This window comes from Prionailurus bengalensis, chromosome D1 (genome assembly GCF_016509475.1).
Source record: "Prionailurus bengalensis isolate Pbe53 chromosome D1, Fcat_Pben_1.1_paternal_pri, whole genome shotgun sequence".
NCBI lineage: Eukaryota > Metazoa > Chordata > Mammalia > Carnivora > Felidae > Prionailurus > Prionailurus bengalensis.
This window is the reverse complement of record NC_057346.1, coordinates 56,381,217-56,403,197: the sequence shown is the minus strand read 5'-3', so window position 1 is coordinate 56,403,197 and position 21,981 is coordinate 56,381,217. Positions and strand designations below refer to the sequence as shown.

General features: G+C 38.4%; 1 protein-coding gene across 2 annotated transcripts in view; it reads left to right on the top strand.

The window, feature by feature from the left end:
• UVRAG (UV radiation resistance associated) overlaps positions 1–21,981 on the top strand; it is a 297,500-nt gene that overhangs the window by 80,542 nt on the left and 194,977 nt on the right. For both annotated transcript variants that reach the window (XM_043580203.1, XM_043580204.1), the window contains one exon: positions 1,266–1,351. In XM_043580203.1, the coding sequence (XP_043436138.1) occupies positions 1,266–1,351 (86 nt within the window). The remainder of the gene's footprint in view (positions 1–1,265; positions 1,352–21,981) is intronic.

Genomic DNA, 21,981 nt, shown 5'->3' with positions numbered 1-21,981 from the left:
GAGATCGTGACCTGGCTGAAGTCGGACGCTCAACCGACTGCGCCACCCAGGCGCCCCTGTGGGAAGCTTTTCAATTATTTATTCACTTAAAAAATAGATACAGGATTGTTCAGGTGTTTCATTTCCATTTTGGCATGTTGATTTTTTCTAGAGGGTATCTGATTCATCTGAGTTGTCAAATTTGTTAGCATAAAGTTGTTCATATTCTCCTAATAACCTTCTACTGTCTCTGGCAATGTAACTTTAAAAAAATGCTTATATTAGCATTGTAGCAAACATTTATATAGTACTTATTATGTACTTTTCACTTTACAAATATTAACTTTTTTAATTTCCACAGGAGTTGGTGAGGTAGATAATGTTATCATTTCCATGAATGAAGAATTTCTATGAATGAAGAAACAAACCAAAGTTAAACTAAGAGAGTTAAGGTGCCTTGCTCAAGATTACAGAGCTGCTGTATTAAGGGCTTAAATTGTAATCCAGGTGGTCTGGGTGCAGAGTCTTTTTCTTGACTACTATTTACTTTGCATTTCTTAAGTGACAGGTACCTGTTCTGTTCTTCTTATGGAATTTTGCTGTGTTCTCTTTAGAAATCATCCTTTCTTCTACCACCTTTATTTCACTAAGTAGAAATGTTTCTGGTATTCCTAATTAGAACTTGGAATGGCTTTTTCCTCCATAAAAACATTATATATGATGGCTACACATTACTTGAAATATTATTGTTAATACTCTTCTTCAGTCACATAATATGTTAAAAAGACTTCTGGGACTTCCCTGGGAAGTTCACCACAATCTAATGTGAAATATGACTTCTGTGGGAAAATACTAGAAGATACTTATATTTTATTTTATTTTTTTAATTTTTTTTTCAACATTTTTTTATTTTATTTTTGGGACAGAGAGAGACAGAGCATGAACGGGGGAGGGGCAGAGAGCAAGGGAGACACAGAATTGGAAACAGGCTCCAGGCTCTGAGCCATCAGCCCAGAGCCCGACGCGGGGATCGAACTCACGGACCGCGAGATCGCGACCTGGCTGAAGTCGGACGCTTAACCGACTGCGCCACCCAGGCGCCCCTAGAAGATACTTATTTTAAATTCACTTACCTTTTAAGTATGGGAATTGTACTTTTTGAAATAACAATTTGAATTTACTGAGGTGTTTCTAAATCATAATTTTTAGAAGACAGACATTAAGATTAATTTTTACACATATTTTATTGTTTTACTTTCATTAACTTGTTGATTAATGTCTTTCAGGGATATTCAATTGCTCAGAAGAATATTCTTCTTCAGGTGGATCAGAACTGTGTTCGCAATTCTTATGATGTCTTCTCTTTGCTGCGGTAAGAAACTTCTCAAACTGCCTGCATTTTCTAAAGAATGTTCCTCATTTTGAGTTTGTGACATTTCTGTGTGAGGAAATGTATGGGAGCTTTAGAAGTTGTTATTCAGGCTTAGCATTTTTTTGTGAGAGCTTCATAAATTTTGTAGCTACAGTGATTTAAGTTTATCTGTTTCTCAAAGCCTTTGGAAAGCCATTTCCTTTCTCTGGACAGTGGGAGAGAATGATTGGAAGCCAGTGATCTCAAAACAGGGACATGAGCTGTTTTCCGGTTTTCTGTACTATAAAGAGCAGCAACCAGAGGTACAGAATTTAGACTTATCAAAATCTTAACAACTACAACATTACTAAAAAAGCCCTCCAATAGCCCCAGACATGGCTTAGAGCTTTGACCTGCTGTTCATCTTAAAAGAATCATATTTGGCAAGGCACAGGAGCTTTGCATGAATCTCAGGCTCAGAGGCTTAACTAAATGCCTTAACTCTATATTTTCATAATGTCTGGGCTTAATTTTGAAAATTTTCTAAATTTGTTTTTAATTTTCAAAGTGGTAGATCATCAAGGACATTTTCCCAGGAGGCAGGCAACCAAAATAAATGCAGTTCAAAATAAAGGTAACAGTGACATTCAGCCTATGTTCACCCTACTTAGACAGATGGTTCATTGAAATTTGATTTTGGCAGCAATTTTCTAATGTTTACATAACACATCATAAATTTCAGACCATTAGACATCCTCAATATATCTACTAGAGGAAGAGTCCAGAAGGATGGTTGGACTCTTGTCCAATTGGATGATTGTTTATTTTATAAACATTATGGAATGGGCCTTTCCTTTGCAAATCTTGAATCTTATTATACATGATGATAAAGTTTGGTCACATGCCTGTGTAAATTGCTCTTAAGAGACCATGATTTCAACTATTGTGACCACAGGCATTTGATGACTTTTGATTCTTATCTGGAAAGTACTTCCCCTTTGACTTCTTAGGATATGTAAGAGAATGGACAGGATTGGTAACTGGATGGAAAGCAGGAGGTGTCAAAATATATAACTCATAGTTTTGAGCCTATTCGGTTTGGGAGTACATTGAGTTTTAAGTATTAAAAAGAAGAATGTACAGAAATAGTTTGAAATTTGGGTAAGCCACTGATATTTCTTGACCTGCCTTTCTCAGTGAAATGAGGGTATGGATATTACTATTTTAAAGATACTTTCCAAGTGTGAGAAGCTGTGATCTTATTAGAGAAATCCAGAGAATTAAAAGAAAAAGAAATATGAAGTCTGTGAAAAGAGGAGGATTTGGGCAAGGAGGCATCATAGAAACTAAGAGAATAGAGATTCAGGCAGTATTGAACGCTCTCTAATGGGATATGAAAATAAGAACTGAGGAAATACTGTAGGATCTTGGGAAGCAGCATGGTTTAACAGAGAATGCTTTGGTTAATTTGACCCTGACTTTAGTTATCCCTGGTTTATCTGAATTCATTTAACTTCTCAGATTCTTCTAAAAGGTGGGAAGCAGCAGTGTTATAAATTTGTGTAATTTATATGCATTCCCACAGTTATTCTCTTACTGTCTTAGAAGCTTTTTGTGTTCAGACATGAGGGATCAGCCCTTGTCTTCAGTGTAGAAGCTGAGGCCAAGTGGTGTTAAGTGATTAATCTGAGAGCACGCAGCAAGTAACAGCTAGACTGGAAGTTGGTGTGAAGGTTTTCCGGCAAGCAAGTTTTGCAGATCCTTTTCAGAGTCTTACCTTTCTAGATTGGTGGTTGTTAAGGTTGTTATAAGGTGCACATAGCATAATGACAGGGAAAATTTTTTGAAAATCACAGAGCCCTCCATGAATTCAAAATCATCAGATGCATTTGGTAGTTAGTTGCTCATTTATTTAACATTGATTCTTGCAATGATAATATGTCTTAGGGGTTTCATTTCTAAGATGCTTTCCAGATTCCTCAGGGGTGTCAGCAGTTTGAAATGCCTTCTTAGCAGTGGCCTTCTCATTACCACTGTGTAAATCATTTATAGCTGGTAACATAGATGTATTCTTTTGAATCAGGTCAAGCGCCTATGTATCAACCAAATTACCTGAGCCCGGAGAGTTACTCTGGAACTAGAAACTTTACATTGTACTTGTCAACATTAAGGAGTAAGATGGAACTTTTTCTGATAATTCTCTTAGACATTAGTAAAGAGTAAACATCATTTATCTGCTAAATTAAAACTTCTTTTTTTCTCATAGTTCTTGCCATGATTTGTGTAGGGTGCTTTCTGGGAAATTTAATTTTGTGCTGATTAGCTTTGTTCAGTTTCCCTTCTTTTACTCAGTCAACATTGGTGATGGAGTAATTTTTAAAAGTAATATGTTTTTCTTTCCCTGATGCCTTTTTTTTGGTGTATGAAATTGTTACTTCTTGATCGGTAATTTTATGTGAAAACACAGAGTCTGAATTCTTTAATATCACTTAACTTCACAAAATTCTCAGTGTCATTTGGTGTCTGGACTAAACCCAGATCTCTTGATTCTGTTTTTTGAGAGTATATTCTAGTTAATGATTTTCATTATGTTGTTCTGCCACTAGGATGCCTATATTCCTTCCAGTTTTTAAATGTGAATGCCTCGGAAAAATAGGAAATCTTGACTAAGGCAAGGATTTTGCAGCATCTACGACCAGAGCATTAGAACCCCATGTCAGATGTGTTGTGACATTTCGTAGGAAGACAGTGACCTGAGGTTTTATTCAGAGTTTTCCACCCGTACTTAAAAACGTAGGCTAATTTCAGTGTTACCAAAGTAATAGCAGCTCTTTCCAAATTTACATGCAGTGTGTGTGATGGTAATTAAATCTGTGCTTCTCTAACCCTTGGAAATGCCTGGATTAAGTGTTCCACTTACTTAGGAGCCACTTTACTCGTTACATTCGATACCTTAAATTAGGATGTTCACCACAAGGTGTCAATGTTGCTCTTTGGCACTTGAAATTTCATTTATTTTATGGTTTTGAACGGAGACAAGTTGGATTATAAAGTACAAGTGAGCATTTATTTTTAGAAGTTAACTTTTTTTCCTCTATTATTCCTTCTAGGTTAAAGAGTTCCTAGGCTTGTTGGATAACTTTCTTCTCTTCGTTCTGTTGATTTTTCAAATCCTGTTGGTGATACGGAGTTATTGAAAGGTTAGAAGGAGAAGGAGTGATGTGGTTGGTGTGCAATTGAGATCTCTAGCTGTGGGGACAATGTGGGATCAGCGGGATGAGGCTGGAAGTGGGAGACAGCTGTAATCTGGTGTGTTCTCTGAGACTGAAAGATTACTTTTGATTTTTAAAAACTCATTTTTTTTTTTTTTTTGTTCCTTTCATGCTTCCTCAAAAAAGGTAGCTCTACTGTAGTGAGATAATCTTGGTGTTCTTCTAGTAGTTTTTATTGGCCCTCCCTCTTCTTGACATGACCTGCTTTTGCCAGTTTAAGAAGTGGAAGTATGGTGAAGGCTCATGGGCCCTCCACCTTCGTCCCAGTCCTAACAGTGTCGTAGGCCCATAACTGGATGCAAACCTTTGGGCAGATTACTTCGTCATGCCTCAAACCACTGGTGTAAAATGGCAATATTTTTCTCATAGGGATAGCATGAGAATTAAATAAGGTAAAAGACGTAAAAGGTCCTAAGACAGTACTGACATCGAGTAGACATTCAATACAGAATAGTGTTCATTTTCCCCTTTCCTTCCCCCATCTTGGAATTCGCTTTCTTCTCAGTGCCAGTGCTCTGTTTTTATATTAGCATTAACTTTTTCAATCTTCAACATAATTTCTCTTTCTTTTCTTGCCATTCTAATGTCTACCACCCAACCTCTGCTTTTAGAGTTCCTTTTATAAATCCTGAACAATCACAATAAAATTATTTAACCGGTTTATGTCTTTTCTCCCCAGCAACATTGAAAACTTCTTAAAGGAAGGGATTATTTCATATGGCTATATTTTGTTCTCTCTTTTGGTCTGACAATTCGTGGTTATGTTGGAGTTCCCATGGATGCTGTTGTGACCCTGGAGACTTAGGTCCTGTGGATCCTATGGCTCTTCTGCTTTATTCTTTCTCCCTGAGAGTGTTCTCTTCCATGACTACAGCTGCACCCAACACACCCTCATGTTAGTAACTCTCAAATCTGTACCTCTAGTTCCTTCCCCTCTTTTGGATTTCTGGTCTGTATTTTCTAGTGACCCTTAGACATTTATACTTTCATGTTCTGTAGGAATCTCAGCCCTAACGTGTCCAGAGCTACACTCATTGGTGTAATGCTTCTCTTCCTTTTCTTTTCCCTGGATGTCTGATGTCCTATATATCATCATCTCAGGCACCCAAGGAAACATACCCCTCTTTATTCCCATCTCTATTTTCTGGGACTGTTTCCTGACCTCCCAACTAGTCCCCCTCATACCAGTTTTTCCTGCATGCACTTTCTGCCAGGAACTTTTCTCAGTGCTTAGCATTAATCAACTCTCTTAATTTTACAGCAACTCTCTGTGTTGAGATCTGTTTCTATACCTGTTTAACAGATGAGGAAATTGAGGCACAGAGTAGTTTAGTAGCTTGTCCAAGGTCACACAAGTAGTTCCTGTTAGCCTGTGTTCAAATCCAGAAACTCTAGTTCCTGAGCCCATATTCTTAATCAGTATATTTTACTCCTTTCTAATCTTTTATATTGATTTGGTACAATTTATGTGCCACATTGCTGCCAGAGTATCCTTTAAAAGAAAATATCGGTTTTGCTACTCATTGGGCCTAGAAATCTTTGAGCCATCACATACAGGATATAGTCCACAGTTGTTGTTGTTGTTGTTGTTGTTGTTGTTCCTCTTCTTTTTAAAGTGTCTTTATTTATTTTGAGGGGGAGAAGGGGCAGAGAGAGAGAGGGAGAGAGAATCCCAAGCAAGCTCCACGCTGAGTGCAGAGCCCAGTGGAATCCAATGTGGGGTGTGATCTCACAACTGTGCGATCATGACCTGAGCTAAAATCAAGAGTCGGACGCTTAATTGACTAAGCCACCCAGGTGCCCCAGAAGTCCATACTTCTTAATGTGGTATTCAGAGGATGTTGTTCCTATTTTTTTTTTTTTTTTTTTTTTTAAGTAATCTCTACCCAACGTGGGGCTTGAACTCACAACCTCCAGATCAAGACTCACATATTCCACTGACTGAACCAGCCAGGCGCCCCTCAAAGACATTGTTTTGAACACTCTGTAGGGACTAGTATCCTTCTTTCAAGTCCTCCTACCACTGCCTGTGCAACTAATAGCTAGCATTTATTGAGTACTTACTGTGTTATAATTATTCATTGTCTGATTCTCTCTCCTGTTAGCACCCCCAAACTGAGAGATCCTTTAGGCAGGATCTCTTGTTTTATTCGTCTCTGCATAAGCCCTATCACAATGTATCTCTTAAGCAGACAATAAAAGCTCTTTCAATCAAATTGAACTATTTTTCAGGTTACAGGGGTTTTTATTGTTTTAGTGATTGGTTTTGGCTTGCATCCGGCAAAATGAGAGTTGTAAAAAAATTCTAGGCCATTATCTAAAAAGTGTTGAAAATGTAATCAGATCTGTGAACCTTCAGCTGCCTCTTTTCTTTCTGCCACTGCCCTCCACAAAACATCTGGTGAGATTTCAGGATTTGGGGACTTTTAATCTTACTCTCCTTGTATGGATTTTTCTGGAAGACCTTTTTCTGGCTGTCTGGAGGTAAATTGTTACTCCCCTCCCTTTCCCTGCTTTGATAGAAAATACTTTCTCCTATAGAATTTCAATTTTAAAAGGGAGATGCTTACATCAAATGCATTATTCTTTGGGTAATGTTTAGAAAACAGATGGGATGAGGTGTATAAGGGCATTACCCTGTCTATAGTCTTTAAATATTGGATATGATAACCAGCTTTGGTTGAGGGAGGGTCTTTCCCTCTTTCTGCCTAATGATCTCTCTTTGGTAATTGCAAGTATAAGGAATATGGCTAAGAACCCAGCCGTAGGCAAAAGATTATCATAGAATTTATGTTCTAAAACTCCTATATTTTGCCATTTGTAGCAGAGACTAGGCTCTTAGTATCAGTGTGTCATTTTTAATAAATTAGAAGGGGAATCAAGAAGATTCCTGTTAACATAGACACACTGACAGCAAAGAGCAGTGAAAGCTTGCTGGTAATTTGCTCTCTTTCTGATTTAGTCTTTGATTCAGGGACATAATTGGGTGGTAAGTCATAATAGCTACTGTCCTACCTTTAAAGTCACTGTGTTTGATGGAAACCAATTTGTCAATAAATTTCAGAAAAAAAAAATAAAATAAAATAAAGTCACTGTGTTTGGATTCATAAACGGCACTGTCACTACTCAAAGAAGGGTAGGGAGAAATAGTCCAACTGTAAAGAGAGACTAAGTAAAAAAGCATAGTTAGATTACATCTTGTATGTGTGTCAGTCCTATACCCAAGCACATCTCCATATTGCAGTTCATAACTGAAGTTAATAATGAGAAGTACTTAGTAAAGCGTGTTGGTCTTAGCTAATGCTGTCTCTAATGGATGATAATACTGAAGCACAGAAAGGTGAAATGACTAGTTTAGCACCACAGTACAAATAAATGTCAAAGCAGGTTTGAAGAAGGTCTGGACATGTGCTTTTCTCCATTATGCCACGTTGATACCAAACCATCAGTAAAATGTAAAGTTGTGATTATTAGAGCCTGTGTCAGAACGCAGGGACACGTGATAAGTTTTAGAAAGGTGTTCAAGCAAAATTTTAAATGAAAAGTTTTGGTATTTGATGTCAGCTTTGGTTAAACAAAAACAGTATTTATATGTAATAGCACATTTTATTTATTCATCTTTCTCTCCCCACACACATAAATATGTATGCATATACATAAATACACTTAAACATACATATATGTGTTTGCAAAAGTAGAATTTTAACAAAATAATTTTAGGTGCCACGTTTTTCTCCTTCGGTTTACATTTTGGCTTGTCTCCTTCCTGAAGCCTTTCTCCCCCACTACCCTGCCAGAAGAACACAAGCTGTAGCCTGAATGTTTGTCATCTCCACCCACCCCTCATCCATATGTTAAATCCCCAGTGTGATGGTATTTGGAGATGGGGCTTGTGGGGTCTACCCTCAAGATGGGGATAGTGCCCTTATAAAAGAGGCCCTGGGGAGATACCTGTCCCTTCCACCATCTGAGATTATGGTGAAAAGATGACTGTCTGTGAACCAAGAAGCAGTCTCTCACCAGACACCAGCCAAGCAGGTGCCTTGATCTTGGACTTCCTGGCCTCTAGACCTGTGAGAAATAAATTTCTGTTTATAACCCATCCAGTCCATAGTACTTTATTATAGCAGCCTGAGCTAAGATGCCACCCAGACATGGAACACATGTCCACGTGACCCATAGTCACCAGCTCACCCATGTTAACAATTTGATGTGTGTCTGTATTTTTTCCCCATGGTCTTTTATATATATGTCATAGATATCACTGTATACACATATACATACATATGTATGTGTGATAAGAGTTTTAATTGCTGTTTGACAAAATTATAGTGGATATTATATACATGACTCTATATCTTATTTTTCTTGTTCAGTATTCCATGTACAAATCTCTTCAGTTCACTCTTTTAATGGTTTCATAATAGTCCATGATAGAGGTGTACCATATTTTTCAACTAGTATCCTGTTGATAGGTGTTAATATTTACTATGGCTCTGGTTTTTTGTTTGTATGTTTTGCCACTATGCACAACACTGCCGTAAATTTATCTATGTATCTGTGTATCTATATCTTTATATTTATGATGTATTCATTTGTGTGAATTAAATTTCCAGGAGTGGAACTTCTGTCAGAGGGTGTGTATAGTTTTTAATATTAAGAGATGTCAGATTGTTTTCTCGAAGAGTGCAAATAATATGTGGCGTTATTCCTTATCCTGAATCCCTGCTGGCAATGGGAAATCATTTTTTGGTGTTTTTTATTAAATCTCATTAGCCTCAGTGTAAGTGCTTCATCTGAGCTACAAGTGACAGTGAACATCTTTTCTTGAGTTTGTTAGCCATTTAGTGTATTCTTCTGTGAATTTGCGTATTCATATACTTAATCTATTTTTATTGAGTTGCTTACATTTTTTTCATAAAGTTTTAAGAGTCGTTGCTATTGTTTCCAAACTTATCAATTGTATCTTGAGTTGGTATGCCTTATACAAAAGTTTATGTTTATTATATTATATAATTCTACTTTTTCTTGTATAGCTCCTAAGTACTCTGTCTTGGCTTAAGAAGTCTCTCTTACACTTTGGTTCTGCATACATTTTATAATTTTTCTTGAGGCTTATATTATTTTCCTTTTTAAATGAAATCTTCAGTACGCCTTGGAATTATTCTTAAATATGTATGTAGATATCCCATATATTGTGAGGTAGATTAATTCTCTTCACAGGTGAATATCCAGTTGTGCTGGTACCTATTTTTTCCCACCGAATTTAAATACTACTTTTGTCATATACTCAAAGCTCCTATCTGCTGGGCCCATTTCTGGATTCTCTTTTTGGTTGTGATCTTTTTGTCTATTCCCTTGCCAATTTCAAGTTGATTTCATCAGGGTGGGTTTTTGATATGTTGTGCTATCAAGGCAAATCCCCTTCTTGCTACTCTTTTTTTCATAACTGTTTTTGGCTGTTCTCAGAACTTTATTCTTCCATATGAACCTTAAGGTTATTTTGTCCTATTCTTAGAGAAAACTTTATTAGAATTTGAATGAGAATTTTTGTATCCATTGGCTTCATATGTTTTGACAGAACTGTCATTTTTATGATATTAGTATTCCCATCCAGACATGGTATATCTTCTATATTTGTTCAAATTTTATTTTATTCTTTAATAAGATTTTATACTTTTCTTTATATGGTCATGTGCTTTTCCACTGTTTGTTTTTAAGTACGGTATCGTTTTTACACTATTGTATAAAGTATATTTTCCATTTCCATTGCTTCATAGGGAAAAGCTGTAATTTTAAGAAAATCTTCTATGTCTGTATCAAGTTATTTTTCTTGTTATTATTGGTTTTTAAGGAAAGCTTTCTTAGATTTTCTTGGCATATACTCATTATCATCAATAAAATGTAGGTTTATTTGTTCTTCTCCAGTGTTTACAGTGATTTTCTACTCTAACTGCATTTCCTAAAACTTCTAGAACTTGTAAAATAATGCCAAAAAGTAATGGAAATAGTGAACATGCTAGTCCAGTTCTTGGTTTAATTGAAAATGTCCAATATTTTGCTGTTCAGAATGTTTTGTTAATTTTGGAAGATATTTTAAATAACTCCTCTTGTTTATTTTATGTTTTTTATTAGGAATGGATACTGAATTTTTGGCAATGCCTTTCCAAAGGCATTTATTATTAACATGTTTTTCTTCCTTTAATTTATAGCTGTAATAAAGAATGTGGATTTCCGGATATTGCATTATTAATTAGCTATAGGGTATTCTTTTGCTCAGTACTATAAATCAGGTTGGTGAGTAGCATTTGTAACATGTAGTTGTTTTTTGGGCGTTGGGTGGGGGAGTGGGGCAGGGTAGGTAACCATTTTTCCTCAGATCTTAAAATTGAATTGGCAAGTTTTTCATCTTTTTCTATGACCCTAATCTGTAAAATGATAATAATAGCATCACCCTTATTGGGTTGTTTGGCAGATTCAATGAATTCATGTGAAGAACTTAGTACAGTGCCTAAATATAACTATATATGTTAAGCAGCATCATCTTCAGCTGAAACCCATTAAATAATTTTGGAAATTTTAAATTCTTTAAAGGTCTGTTAGAATTTAGCTGTTAAATCATCTAGTTTAGTTTTTGCTAAGAAACCATGTATTTCCTGTAGATTTTTAAATTTATTGCTGAAATGGTATGTATGTTTTTATTTTATAATTCTCTTGATCATTTTAATAATTGACAGCATATTTTCTAAGCCCAGAAACCACCCTAGTATTTCAGTGAGAAATAGCGTTATATTCTGAATTCCTCTTGGACAAGATGCATTCTGATATTGAAGAATTCTTTTACTGTGTGAGCTAACACAAATTATTGGAGATACTTTTTGCCTTTAAAATGTTAGAAAGAGAATGAAGAACTTAAACTACGCAAGCTTAGTGAATTGGGATCTAGTTTACAATATTATCCCCAACCCGACATATACCACCAACCTGACTTAGAGTAGATACTCAGTAAATATTTGTTAAATGAGTGAATGGTTAAATTAATAAATACTGGATAAAATACAACCTGGTTGGATAATAGCTGAATAATAGGTAGGTCTTTGGAGGAATTTTTTAAAATGATAGATCTTTAATCACCTTTCCAAAGATAATACTAACCTTGGATATGTTCTCTCCCAATGATACTATGTTTTTAATATAAAATATCTGAGTATTTAGTTTTAGACAAAGCATTTGCTAATGAAAGCCATGTAAAGGCATCATATGGTAAATTAACTCCGGTTTATTAACTGAGTTGACCGATGGATCGGATCGTCTTTAACTGGGACTTTTTTGTAGGCTATTCATGCTGTTAAGTCTATTTTCTCTAGTCTACTAAATGTTCAACAGGGAGTAGGAACATAGTGGGTAAATTAAATGAGCCCTCTCCAAAGCAGTGTTTAGAATTCCTGGTTTGGAGCAATAGTTAAGTTTTAAATGTTGTTGGGATAGTTACGTGCATAAAATCAGTGCAAAGAGGCACAGAGCGTACACTGAGGGCAGGTACGGATAAGAGTAGTCTTCTGCCTGAGAGAGATGTTCTCTGACCCTCCCCCTGTCCTTCAGTTCTGGCTTGAATTCACAGGGCTGCTTTACTGAGACTGCTTTGTTTAAGAAGTCACTGCAAATGATGGCTTTACCGTCACACCCCGCATAGCTGCCTTGTAACTTCTGCATTCACACTGGGGCCAGGCATGTTCCAAGGCAGCTTTCCAAGCTTTGGTGATTTCACCCTGATGTCTCTGCCAATCAAAATAACCGCTTACCATTAAACACCTACCCCACCCATAACTTGATTTTTTTACATGCTGTTTTATTAAGAGAACTTATCAGAGATTTTAGGAGAACTAATATGTTATGCTTATCAGGATAGCACCTGACCCTTGAAGTAAACTTTATTTTAAAAGTGGGACATTTTACCTTGGAAGAGAATCCGAGAGTCAACATGTTTATCTGTTGAGGAGAGTGGACATTGTAATAATAATAGCCTCATTCCTATGGTTGCTCCTTTAGGACTAGAAGTACTGTCTTAATGTGAGAAGCCAGATTCTTACTTTGGGGACCTGTATTCTACTAAGGTATATTAACAGATACAGCAAGCAAAGGAGTCTCATTATTCATTGAGAAATTAATAATTTCTAAATATTTTATTGGTATTGTAGGAATAAGTGAGAATCTCTTATGCCTACACAGGTGGTAGGGAAGGAAAATAACATTTGAGTATCTAAAACATGGAAGACATTTAATGCAAAAATCTTAGCATACATATTTTTATAATATTCACAATCGCATGCTACTATTATAATTCTATTTTACTGGGAAGCAAACCGCAGCTTGGAAAAATTGAGCTAGTATGCTTTCAGAGTCCAGACATGTTCAATGGCAAAGGCCTTTCTAATCTATTTCTCCGTCTTATGGAAGAATTCCCTGTGACATTTCTTTCTCTCCTTGAAACTGCCTAACAGTATCCATATCCCTTCCAATAAAATTTCCTTGGTGATGCACCTGACTGTAGAGCGGGCCGGGCATTTCTCAGAGTCTTTTAGCACTTGCACAATGGAGGCTTTCATTTCCTAGAGCGATCCGAAGTATGTTTAGCATACTCATCTCTGTGTCTTCCCATGTTGGACGTGCTGAGTAAAGCCTGCAGGTTTGCCTTTGAGGAGTGTCTCTATAATTCTATGACCACGTGGTTCCCTTTACTTCTTTTCCCTCTGTGTGAAGAGATTGGACAATGGTTTTTCCTTGGTTGGCATCCCTCTCTATTTTCAAGCCTCCAATCCTTAAATTCTGATTCTGTAAGAAGCACACTGATGCCCTAGAGGTAAAATGAGTTTTCCACAGTAGCACCGATTATTCGATCTCACAGATTCTTTGTTTCTAGTGACAGAGTCAGATATGAACCTTGGAATAGGACTGGCTTTAAACCGTTTCTGGGGACATTTAAACATCTGAAAAACTCAGTGTAAGCAATAAATGGACTCAACAGCTTTCAAAAAGGAGCTAAGATGATCTAATGTTGCATTAATTAAAATACAGTGTCCATATCAAGTCTTCATGGACTTTTCATTAGCTCACATCTGGAATATTCTGTTTAACTTGAGTCCCTGTTTACTCTAATGAAGAAGATCTAGGCGAGATGGCCCCTAGAGGGGTTTTAAAGCAGTCATATGAAAACTAGTTAGGAATAGAAGATATTTAGCTTAGAGAAAAGAGGACTTTGACTATATAGTTGCTGCCTTAGAATTAAGTTGGCAAAAAATTATTGGGTAATAGTATTAAAACAGATGCACTTATTGAATGTGTATTGCCAGCTAAATCCTCTCTATGCTTTATCTCATTTAATCCTCAAAGCAAATTTATGTGATGTATGCTATTTTTTGTTATCGCTATTTTGGTAGTGAGGAAACAGATCCGGAAAGAGAAATTGACTTGCATAAGGTTGGATTGTGACAGAGCCAGACAGATAGATTTCCTTTCCTTTCTCCCATGCTGCCACCCACATTCTATAGAATAAATATATAGGTATATTTTTCCTGTGGGTAGAATAATGATAGTGCTAAGACAGAGAGAGAGAGAGAGCAAGAGCGAGAGCGAGAGCGAGAGCGAGAGCGAGAGCGAGAGAGAGAGAGTGTGTGTGTGTGTGTGTGTGTGTGTGTGTAGGGGTGCGGGGCAGAGGGAGAGAGAGAGAATCTTGAGCAGGCTCCACAGTCGGTGTGGAGCATGATGCGGGGCTCAATCTCATGACTGTGGGATCATGACCTGAGCTGAAATCAAGAGTTGGATTTACCTGACTGAGCCACCCAGAAGTCCCATGATGAGTTATTTTAGATAGGGTGACCATGGAAGACCTCACTGAGAAGAAAATATTGGAACAGAGCCTTGAAATAGAGAAGGAAGCAAGCTGTGTGGGTATCTGTGGGAAGAACATTCTAGAGGACACAATTAGCAGTATAAAAGCCCTGAGGTGGGAGTGAGGTTGGTTTGTTGCAAGAACAGGTAAGCGGTTAGTCTATAGTGAGCAAAGTTGGCAGAGGCTAGATTGTGTAAAGTTTTAGAATTTTTCCCAAGTATGATGGGAAAATATGGGATGGTTTTGATCAAGGGAGTGATGTGATCTGATTTTTATTTAAAGAAAATGGGTCTGGCATGGAGAACAGACTGAGGGGAGGGAGAGTGGCAGGAGAGAGATTAGTTAAGAGACTTGTCACTTGCAGGTAAGAGGTGAGAGTGACTTAGGCTGTTCTGGTAGCAGTTGAGGTAAATTAAGAGAAGTGGTACTTTTCTGGACATATTTTGAAAATAGAGCTAACCAGACTTGCTAATGGAATCGGTGTGCATATGTGGGGTAAATTGGACTTAAGGATAACTTCTAGATAATTAATCTGAGCAACTAGGTCAATTGTAGTGGTATTTATGAAAGTAAATGCTGTGAGATTCCTGCGGGGGAAAGAAGCAGCAGGGAATGGGGAATCAAGAATATATTTGGGACATGTTGAGTTTTGAGATAGGTATTAGTTGTGAAGGTGAGGGTGCTGAGAGGCAGTTGGATATGCAGTTTTGATATTGGGGTTAATTGGTGCCAGAGATGTGAATTTGGGAATTCTGTCAATCAAGGTTCAGGGCAGGAAACACCAAGCACTCTAGATATTTTCATCAGAAGGAGATTTAGTACAGATAATTGGGTGTTCTATAGACACCCCATCATTAGAGGGCTGGAGGGGTAGAAGTTGGGAGGCTGCTGCTAGCCTCAGCGGCACACTACCACTAGTCTTCAAGGTCAACCCATCAAACCTGTGATCCTGTCATCACAAAACTGCTGCCAGTGAAATCACCATCCCACACTCGCCAGATACCCGAGTGAGGACACTGGCTACCGCAGAAGCTCCCACCGGAGAGAGCCTGGCGCTGCCGCTGGAAGAATGGCTTCCACCTTCCAGATTTTGCTCAAGGTTTTTCAACGTTTGGGAAGAGGATAGAGCAGAGAAAGGGCAGCTAATGAGGTCAAGGGAAATCTAGGACGCTGTGGTGTCCCAGAGCCAAAGTAGATCAAGTCTGCTCAGGGTTGTGCTCTGCTGAAACGAATGCTTACTGGTTGGTTTGGTAAGCTGAAGGCTGAGAATTGAATGCTGACTTTAGCAAATTGGAGCTCACTGGTGACATGTATAAGCATGTTGACGGTGTTGTAGGAGTAGGTGAAGGAGAGAATGAAAGTGAGGAAGTGAAGACAAGAAGTACAGACTACTCCTGTGAAGTTTTTCTATCCAGAGGAACAGGGAAGTGGTACTAAAGCTGGAGGGAAATAAGGGGTCCAGCCAGGGAAGTGTTTTTTGAGATAGGAGGAGTGTCTTCATGAGCTGAAGGAAAATTTGTGGATGCACGAGGAGAGGGGATAGGAGCAGGCTCAGAAACCTTTGGTAAGTGAAGGACAGTGGAACTCAGGTACCAGTGAATGTTTGGCGTTAGGAAGAAGGGCTGTGCATCTGGGGAAGGCAGAGTTTTTGGTTACAGTATAGAATCACTTGATAAATTTGGTAGTCAGAGAATGAATAAGTTGTCCTCCGTAGGATTTTTTTTTTTTTTTTTCTCAGTAGGATCAGCCAGGTGTCTGGAAGTTGGAAGGAATTTATAACGTTTGAAAACAAAAGAGAAGGGGTGAAAATAGTCATCTTGGAGAATGAGAGAGAGAGAATTAATTAGCCTAATAGTTGTCAAACTTTAGCCTGCTTTGGAATCGGCTGGAGAGCTTGGCATAACACTAAATGCTGTGGCTCAACCCAGAATTGCTGATTGACTAGGTCTGGGATGAAGCCTGGGAATTTGCATTTGTAACTCACCCAGGTGAACCTGATGCTTCTGGTTCAGAGACCATTCTTTGGTTATAAATTTAAGGGAGACTATTCAGCATGCTTGAGTGTATTTCTTTAGCATCATTCAGCCACTTGCTTACAGAGGTGGAGAAGGCAACGAGTTAGATTTAACCGGAATTAGGGTTTTGCCAGGTGAGTTAAAGGCGAAGAATGAGCCATTGGAGTGATTTATAATGATGTGTAAGCTGGATAAGGAGAGAAGTAAGGACATGAGGAAGTAATGGTTAGTGAAAAAGTGCTAGGATCAATAGACGTTCTGATGGTGAGGAGTGATGTGGAAATATGGATGGTGACGGTCAGAGGTTGGGCTGCTTGAAATTGGGGTTTTTAAAAGGTGCTACAGTTACTGTGATTTATTTATTTATTTGTTGTAGTGTTTTTTTATTTGAGAGAGAGAGAGAGGGAATGAGCAGGGGAGGGGCAGAGAAAGAAAGAGGCACACAGAATCTGAAGCAAGTTCCAGGTTCCAAGCTGTCAGCACAGAGCCTGACGCAGGGCTTGAATTTTTAAAAAATTTTTAAATGTTTATGTAAAGGTTTATTTAGGGGCACCTGGGTGGCTCAGTCAGTTAAGCATCTGGCTTCAGCTCAGGTCATGATCTGAGGGCTTGTGGGTTCGAGCCCCACATCAGGCTCTGTGCTGACAGCTCCGAGCCTGGAACCTGCTTTGGATTCTGTGTCTCCCTCTATCTCTCTGCACCTCCCCTGATCATATTCATTCTCTCTCTCTCTCTCTCTCAAATAAAATAAAAACATTAAAAAAATAAAAACATAAAGGTTTATTTGAAGGTGCTACAGTTACTGTGATTGATTGATTGATTGATTGATTGATTTTAGTGTTTATTTGAGCGAGAGAAAGAGGGAGGGACAGAGCGTGAGATGGGAAGGGGCAGAGCGAGAAGGAGGTGCAGAATCCAAAGCAGGTCAGCACAGAGCCTGACTCGGGGCTCGAACCCATGAGCTGTGAGACCATGACCTGAGCTGAAGTTATTGTGATTTAAAGTAAGAGATAAGTGGTGGAACTGGGTGAAGGTCAAGAACCTGAGAAGTTTGCGTATTGGACGGATTGGATGGATCTTCTACATGAGTGTGGGAGTCGTCACGAACAGTGATGAGAGTAGTGGCAGGCGAGATGGTAAGTCAGGTACTAAAATCTTCAATTACTAAGCTGGAATCGGAGGACTATAGCATAGCAGCAGTGAGGAGGGAAAGTGGTATAATCAGTATGTGCATTAAAGGGATGGAGGTTTTTAGAGCACAGAGAGGGCGGTGATCGGGAAGACAGGTGTGAATTGCAAGGAAGATGTCTGCTTCCATCTCCAAGCTGGCTACTATGCAGGGTGTAGGAGAAAACAGTTGAGCCCCACGTGAGCCATACATACATGACCTTATTTATTTCTCCCAATAGGTATTAATATCCCCATTTTTACAGATGAGGAAACCAAGGCTTAAAATAATTGGCCTGACAGTCATAGCTTACAAATCCTGGAGGTGGCATAATGTGAGTCCCGTGGGAGCCAAAGGAAGGCAGATACAGACTGTATATAAGAAGGTACTTTTTAGCAGTAGAGGTGTGCACCAGTGAAAGTGTTCTTTTGGAGGAGAAGGGGAGCCCCCATCACAGGAGTGGTCTACCTTCTGTCTTCATCACTACATACTAATTTAATCACAGAATGGTTTAAGAAGAACACCAACATGTAGTAAAGGAGGAAGGGCCTTGATATTTTTTACCCATTGGAGGAGGGGTAGGGGAGGGTGATAGTTGAATTCAGTTCTCTCTAAGATAAAAGTCTGTGATTACGTGGTGGTCGCACAATATTGTGAATGCGCTAAGTGCCACCACATCGTACACTTTAAATGGTTAGTTGTATGTTACGTGAATTTCACTTCGATTTAAAAACTGGTTATTTCCATTTTAATCTAATGCTGGCAGTTCATCATTCTGTAGAATTTCACATGTGAAGGGCTTTGAGTACAAAGAAATAGAAAGGTAGTTATTGCTTTCACGGAACTTAGAGTTTGGGTAAGTGTGGTATATGTGTGTGTATGAGGAGATAACTAATCATGAAAGTTGGTAAATATCTTGTGTCAAAAAATGGTGTAAGTAATTGTCAAGTTTCTGAAGAGGAAGAGCCCACCTGGGCTCCGCTGCCTATTCTCATGTGATGTGCTTGGCACAGAACATCTTTCCAGATGTCCTACCTTTTATCAGTCTTAGAATGTGAGATAGACCACTTTGCTCAGTTTTCAAGATCTTCACGCTGGAATTGTGACATCAGTTCAAAAGTGTGTGGAGGAGGATTAAGTTGATATTTTCAAAGAGAATCTTGTCCACTAAATCCCCTGGGAAAGGAGTCAGTGACAAAAACAGGTTTGTTGATCTTGCAGGTTGTTTTTGTTAGGCTCGATTATAATCTGGCCGAATTTTTTAAAAAAAATATTCTTTGTTTAAATAATAAGGACTATTTTTTCAGGTTTTGTTGGCTAATTTCTACCAGCGTTTTAGGTATTGGCTTTTCACGATGGTGTTATAAACATCCTGAGTCTGATGTTATGAGAAATGAGCTATTCTTTATTTGGTTTTTACCTTTTTTTTTTTTTATGTATTATGTTATTATTACAGAGTGTTTTTCGGAAACATTGTGAGATAGTGCAGAGAGTTCTCATTTACTCTGTACCCCGTTTCTCCTATTCCTAATATCTTCCATTAGTAAGGTTGAGGGGGAACAACTCAGTCCTCCTTTTGTTTCTCCTTCACTCTCACACCATTGCCTCATTCACAACACTTCTGACCCCAGATGTATGCGGGGTGTCTCACACGGTGCAATTCTGCAACACCCTCTGGGTGTCCTACAGTTTAGCTCAATTCTGACACTGCATCCAAATAGGTAGTATCAGATCCCATAGGGGAAGGGCTCAGTTCTGCAAGACTACCCCCCACTTCAGATGCCAGTCTTAAGTCCGCATTGTCATTTGTGCTCCTGACCAACCAGCTATAAGTGAGAAGTTTCTACAGCTCCCTCCTCAGGTTTGGTCAGTTTGCTTAGAGTGGTTCTCTTAACTTAGGAAAACAGCTTACTTAGTGTTTACTAGCTTATTTTAAAAGGATATGATAGAAGGTATAGATGAACATTCAGATGGGATGGATGTGTAAAAGCAAGTGGGAAGGGGTGCGAAGCTTCCAGGCCCTCTCCCGGTGTGTCACTTTCCTAGCACCTTTGTGTGTTTAGCAACCAGGAAGCTCTCCAAACTCCAAATTACGGGGATTTTTATAGAGGCTTTGTCACATAGGCGTGATCAATTATTAACTTCATGTCCAGCCTCTTCCCCCTCTCTGTTGAATGGGAGGCAGGGCTGGAAATTTCAAGCTTCTAAGCTTCAGGTCTTTCTGATGATTAGCCATCATTCAGGACCCCACCAAGAGTCATCTCATTTGAACAAAGATGCTGCTACATCCAGGAAATTACAAGGAATTTAGGAGCTGTGTGTTAGGAACTGGAGTGCTTATAGTATTTTAATGATTTAGGAAATGACAAGGGTGTTAGTTAGGAGCTCTATGCCAGGAACTGGGGGCAAAGATCAATATACATACTTTCTTTGATCTCACAGTGCTACCTTCTTTATGATTAGTGAACCAGTATTGATATATTGTTATTAACAAGAGCCATATACTTTATTCAGATGTCCTCTTCCAGGGTCTCAATCTGTATACTGTATTACATTTAGTCATCATGTTGCCTGAGGTTCCTCTTCACTGTTACAGTTTCTCAGACTTTTCTTGTGATGACCTTGATAGTTTTAAGGATTGCTGGTCAGGTGTTTTGTAGAATGTCCTTCTATTGAAATGTCTGATGTTTTTATTGTTACTAGATTGGGTTTATAGGTTTTCTAACATTTCTTGATGATCAAACAGTTAAGACTATATATATTTGTGAGAATGTGTATAGAAACTGACAATCAAGAATTAGAATATAAACCATGGAGCATGCTATGTGATCAACTTTGAGAATTTGGGATCAATTAGGTACAGGGTTTAGTAATCCAGTAATCTGAGAAAAGAACGTGGACAATAGTTTGAAATAAAATGTTACCAGCAACAAATGTTTATTGAGACCCTGCTATTAGTAGGGCCTTGTGCTACCTTGTCAGTCACTCCTCCTCTCTATCAGTTCCAGCAGGAGTTCTGCCCAAAAGAAACAATAGTAAAATGATTATCAGAGTGCTGCTTTATGAGCAGATACTCAAAGGAAGAATGTAATCAGGGCAGCTCTCTGGAAGAAGGCTGGGTGAAAGCAGGTAGTTTAGACCTAAGGGAGCCTCCTTTCTAGCACTAAATCTAAATCATGGCCTTATTATACTCAAGTGGTATCTTCATTTTGGGCAGCGTGTTGGTGGAGGAGCGAAGAGAAGCACCTTGCCATGTTCTATATAAAACTTCACATGGTGATGTGATTACCTTTTTAATTACTCTGTTTCTTCCAGTAGATGTAACCTTTTGTGGGAACAGGGAATCTGGTTTATCTTGCTCACTGTTATATAGCTTCTGGTGCTTAGTCTATTCCCTAGCACTCGGTTGGTGTTAAATTAATAAAGAATAAATGGGAGTTTGTCAGGCAGTATAAGGAGCAGAAGATTACACCTGGTAACAGCATGTAGAAAGGTAGGGAATGTTTGTCTGACACGTTAGATACATGGTTCCAGATGTAGATGGGATTTTTCGGCTCTAGGAAGCTCTTTCCTGGACCTCACTTCATTTCCTTTACCTTAATGCACTTAACGAGCATTCTGTCCGGACTCTAGTTTTATTAATTTTGCATTATGATCTTTTAATATGGGTGTCTTCTGGCTCTTCAATGCTAGCTGCTGCTGCGGCTGCTGCCACTGCTGCTCCTTTTTTTGTGTGTGGGGAGGCGGGGGGGAGTGCCCATTCCATGCAGATATGGTGCTAGGTGTTGTACATATTTTATTATCTTATTTATTTAATCCTTTCAGTAACCCGCCACAATAGGCAGAGGAGGAAATTGAGGCTCAGGAAGGTTTAATAACTTGTCCAAGGTTGTACAACACTTTCTTGGCACCCTCCAGAAGCTTGAGGCCTCTTCTGCTTTATGCTGTTTTTAACAGAATACATTGTTTCATTACAATTTACATGCTTAATGAAAGTGTTTTTATACTTTTTAGAACTCGTCACAATTCCATTATGGGTTTTTTTAGGTGTGTGTGTGTGTGTGTGTGTGTGTGTGTGTGTGTGTGTGTGTGTTTGATCAAAGGATCAAAGTGCTAATCCTGGCACTTCAAACTTTGGAGCTGAACAACAAAACTGGCAAAATAGCCAACTTCAAATGTTATATTTTTAAGGCTAAAAATGAATGTCTTACTTAGTGATTACTTATATGATAAACTATGATTATAAAACTTTTTTTATAGAGCCCCCAGAAAAAGAAAGTTTTATCATTGCTCAGAGAAGAAAATAT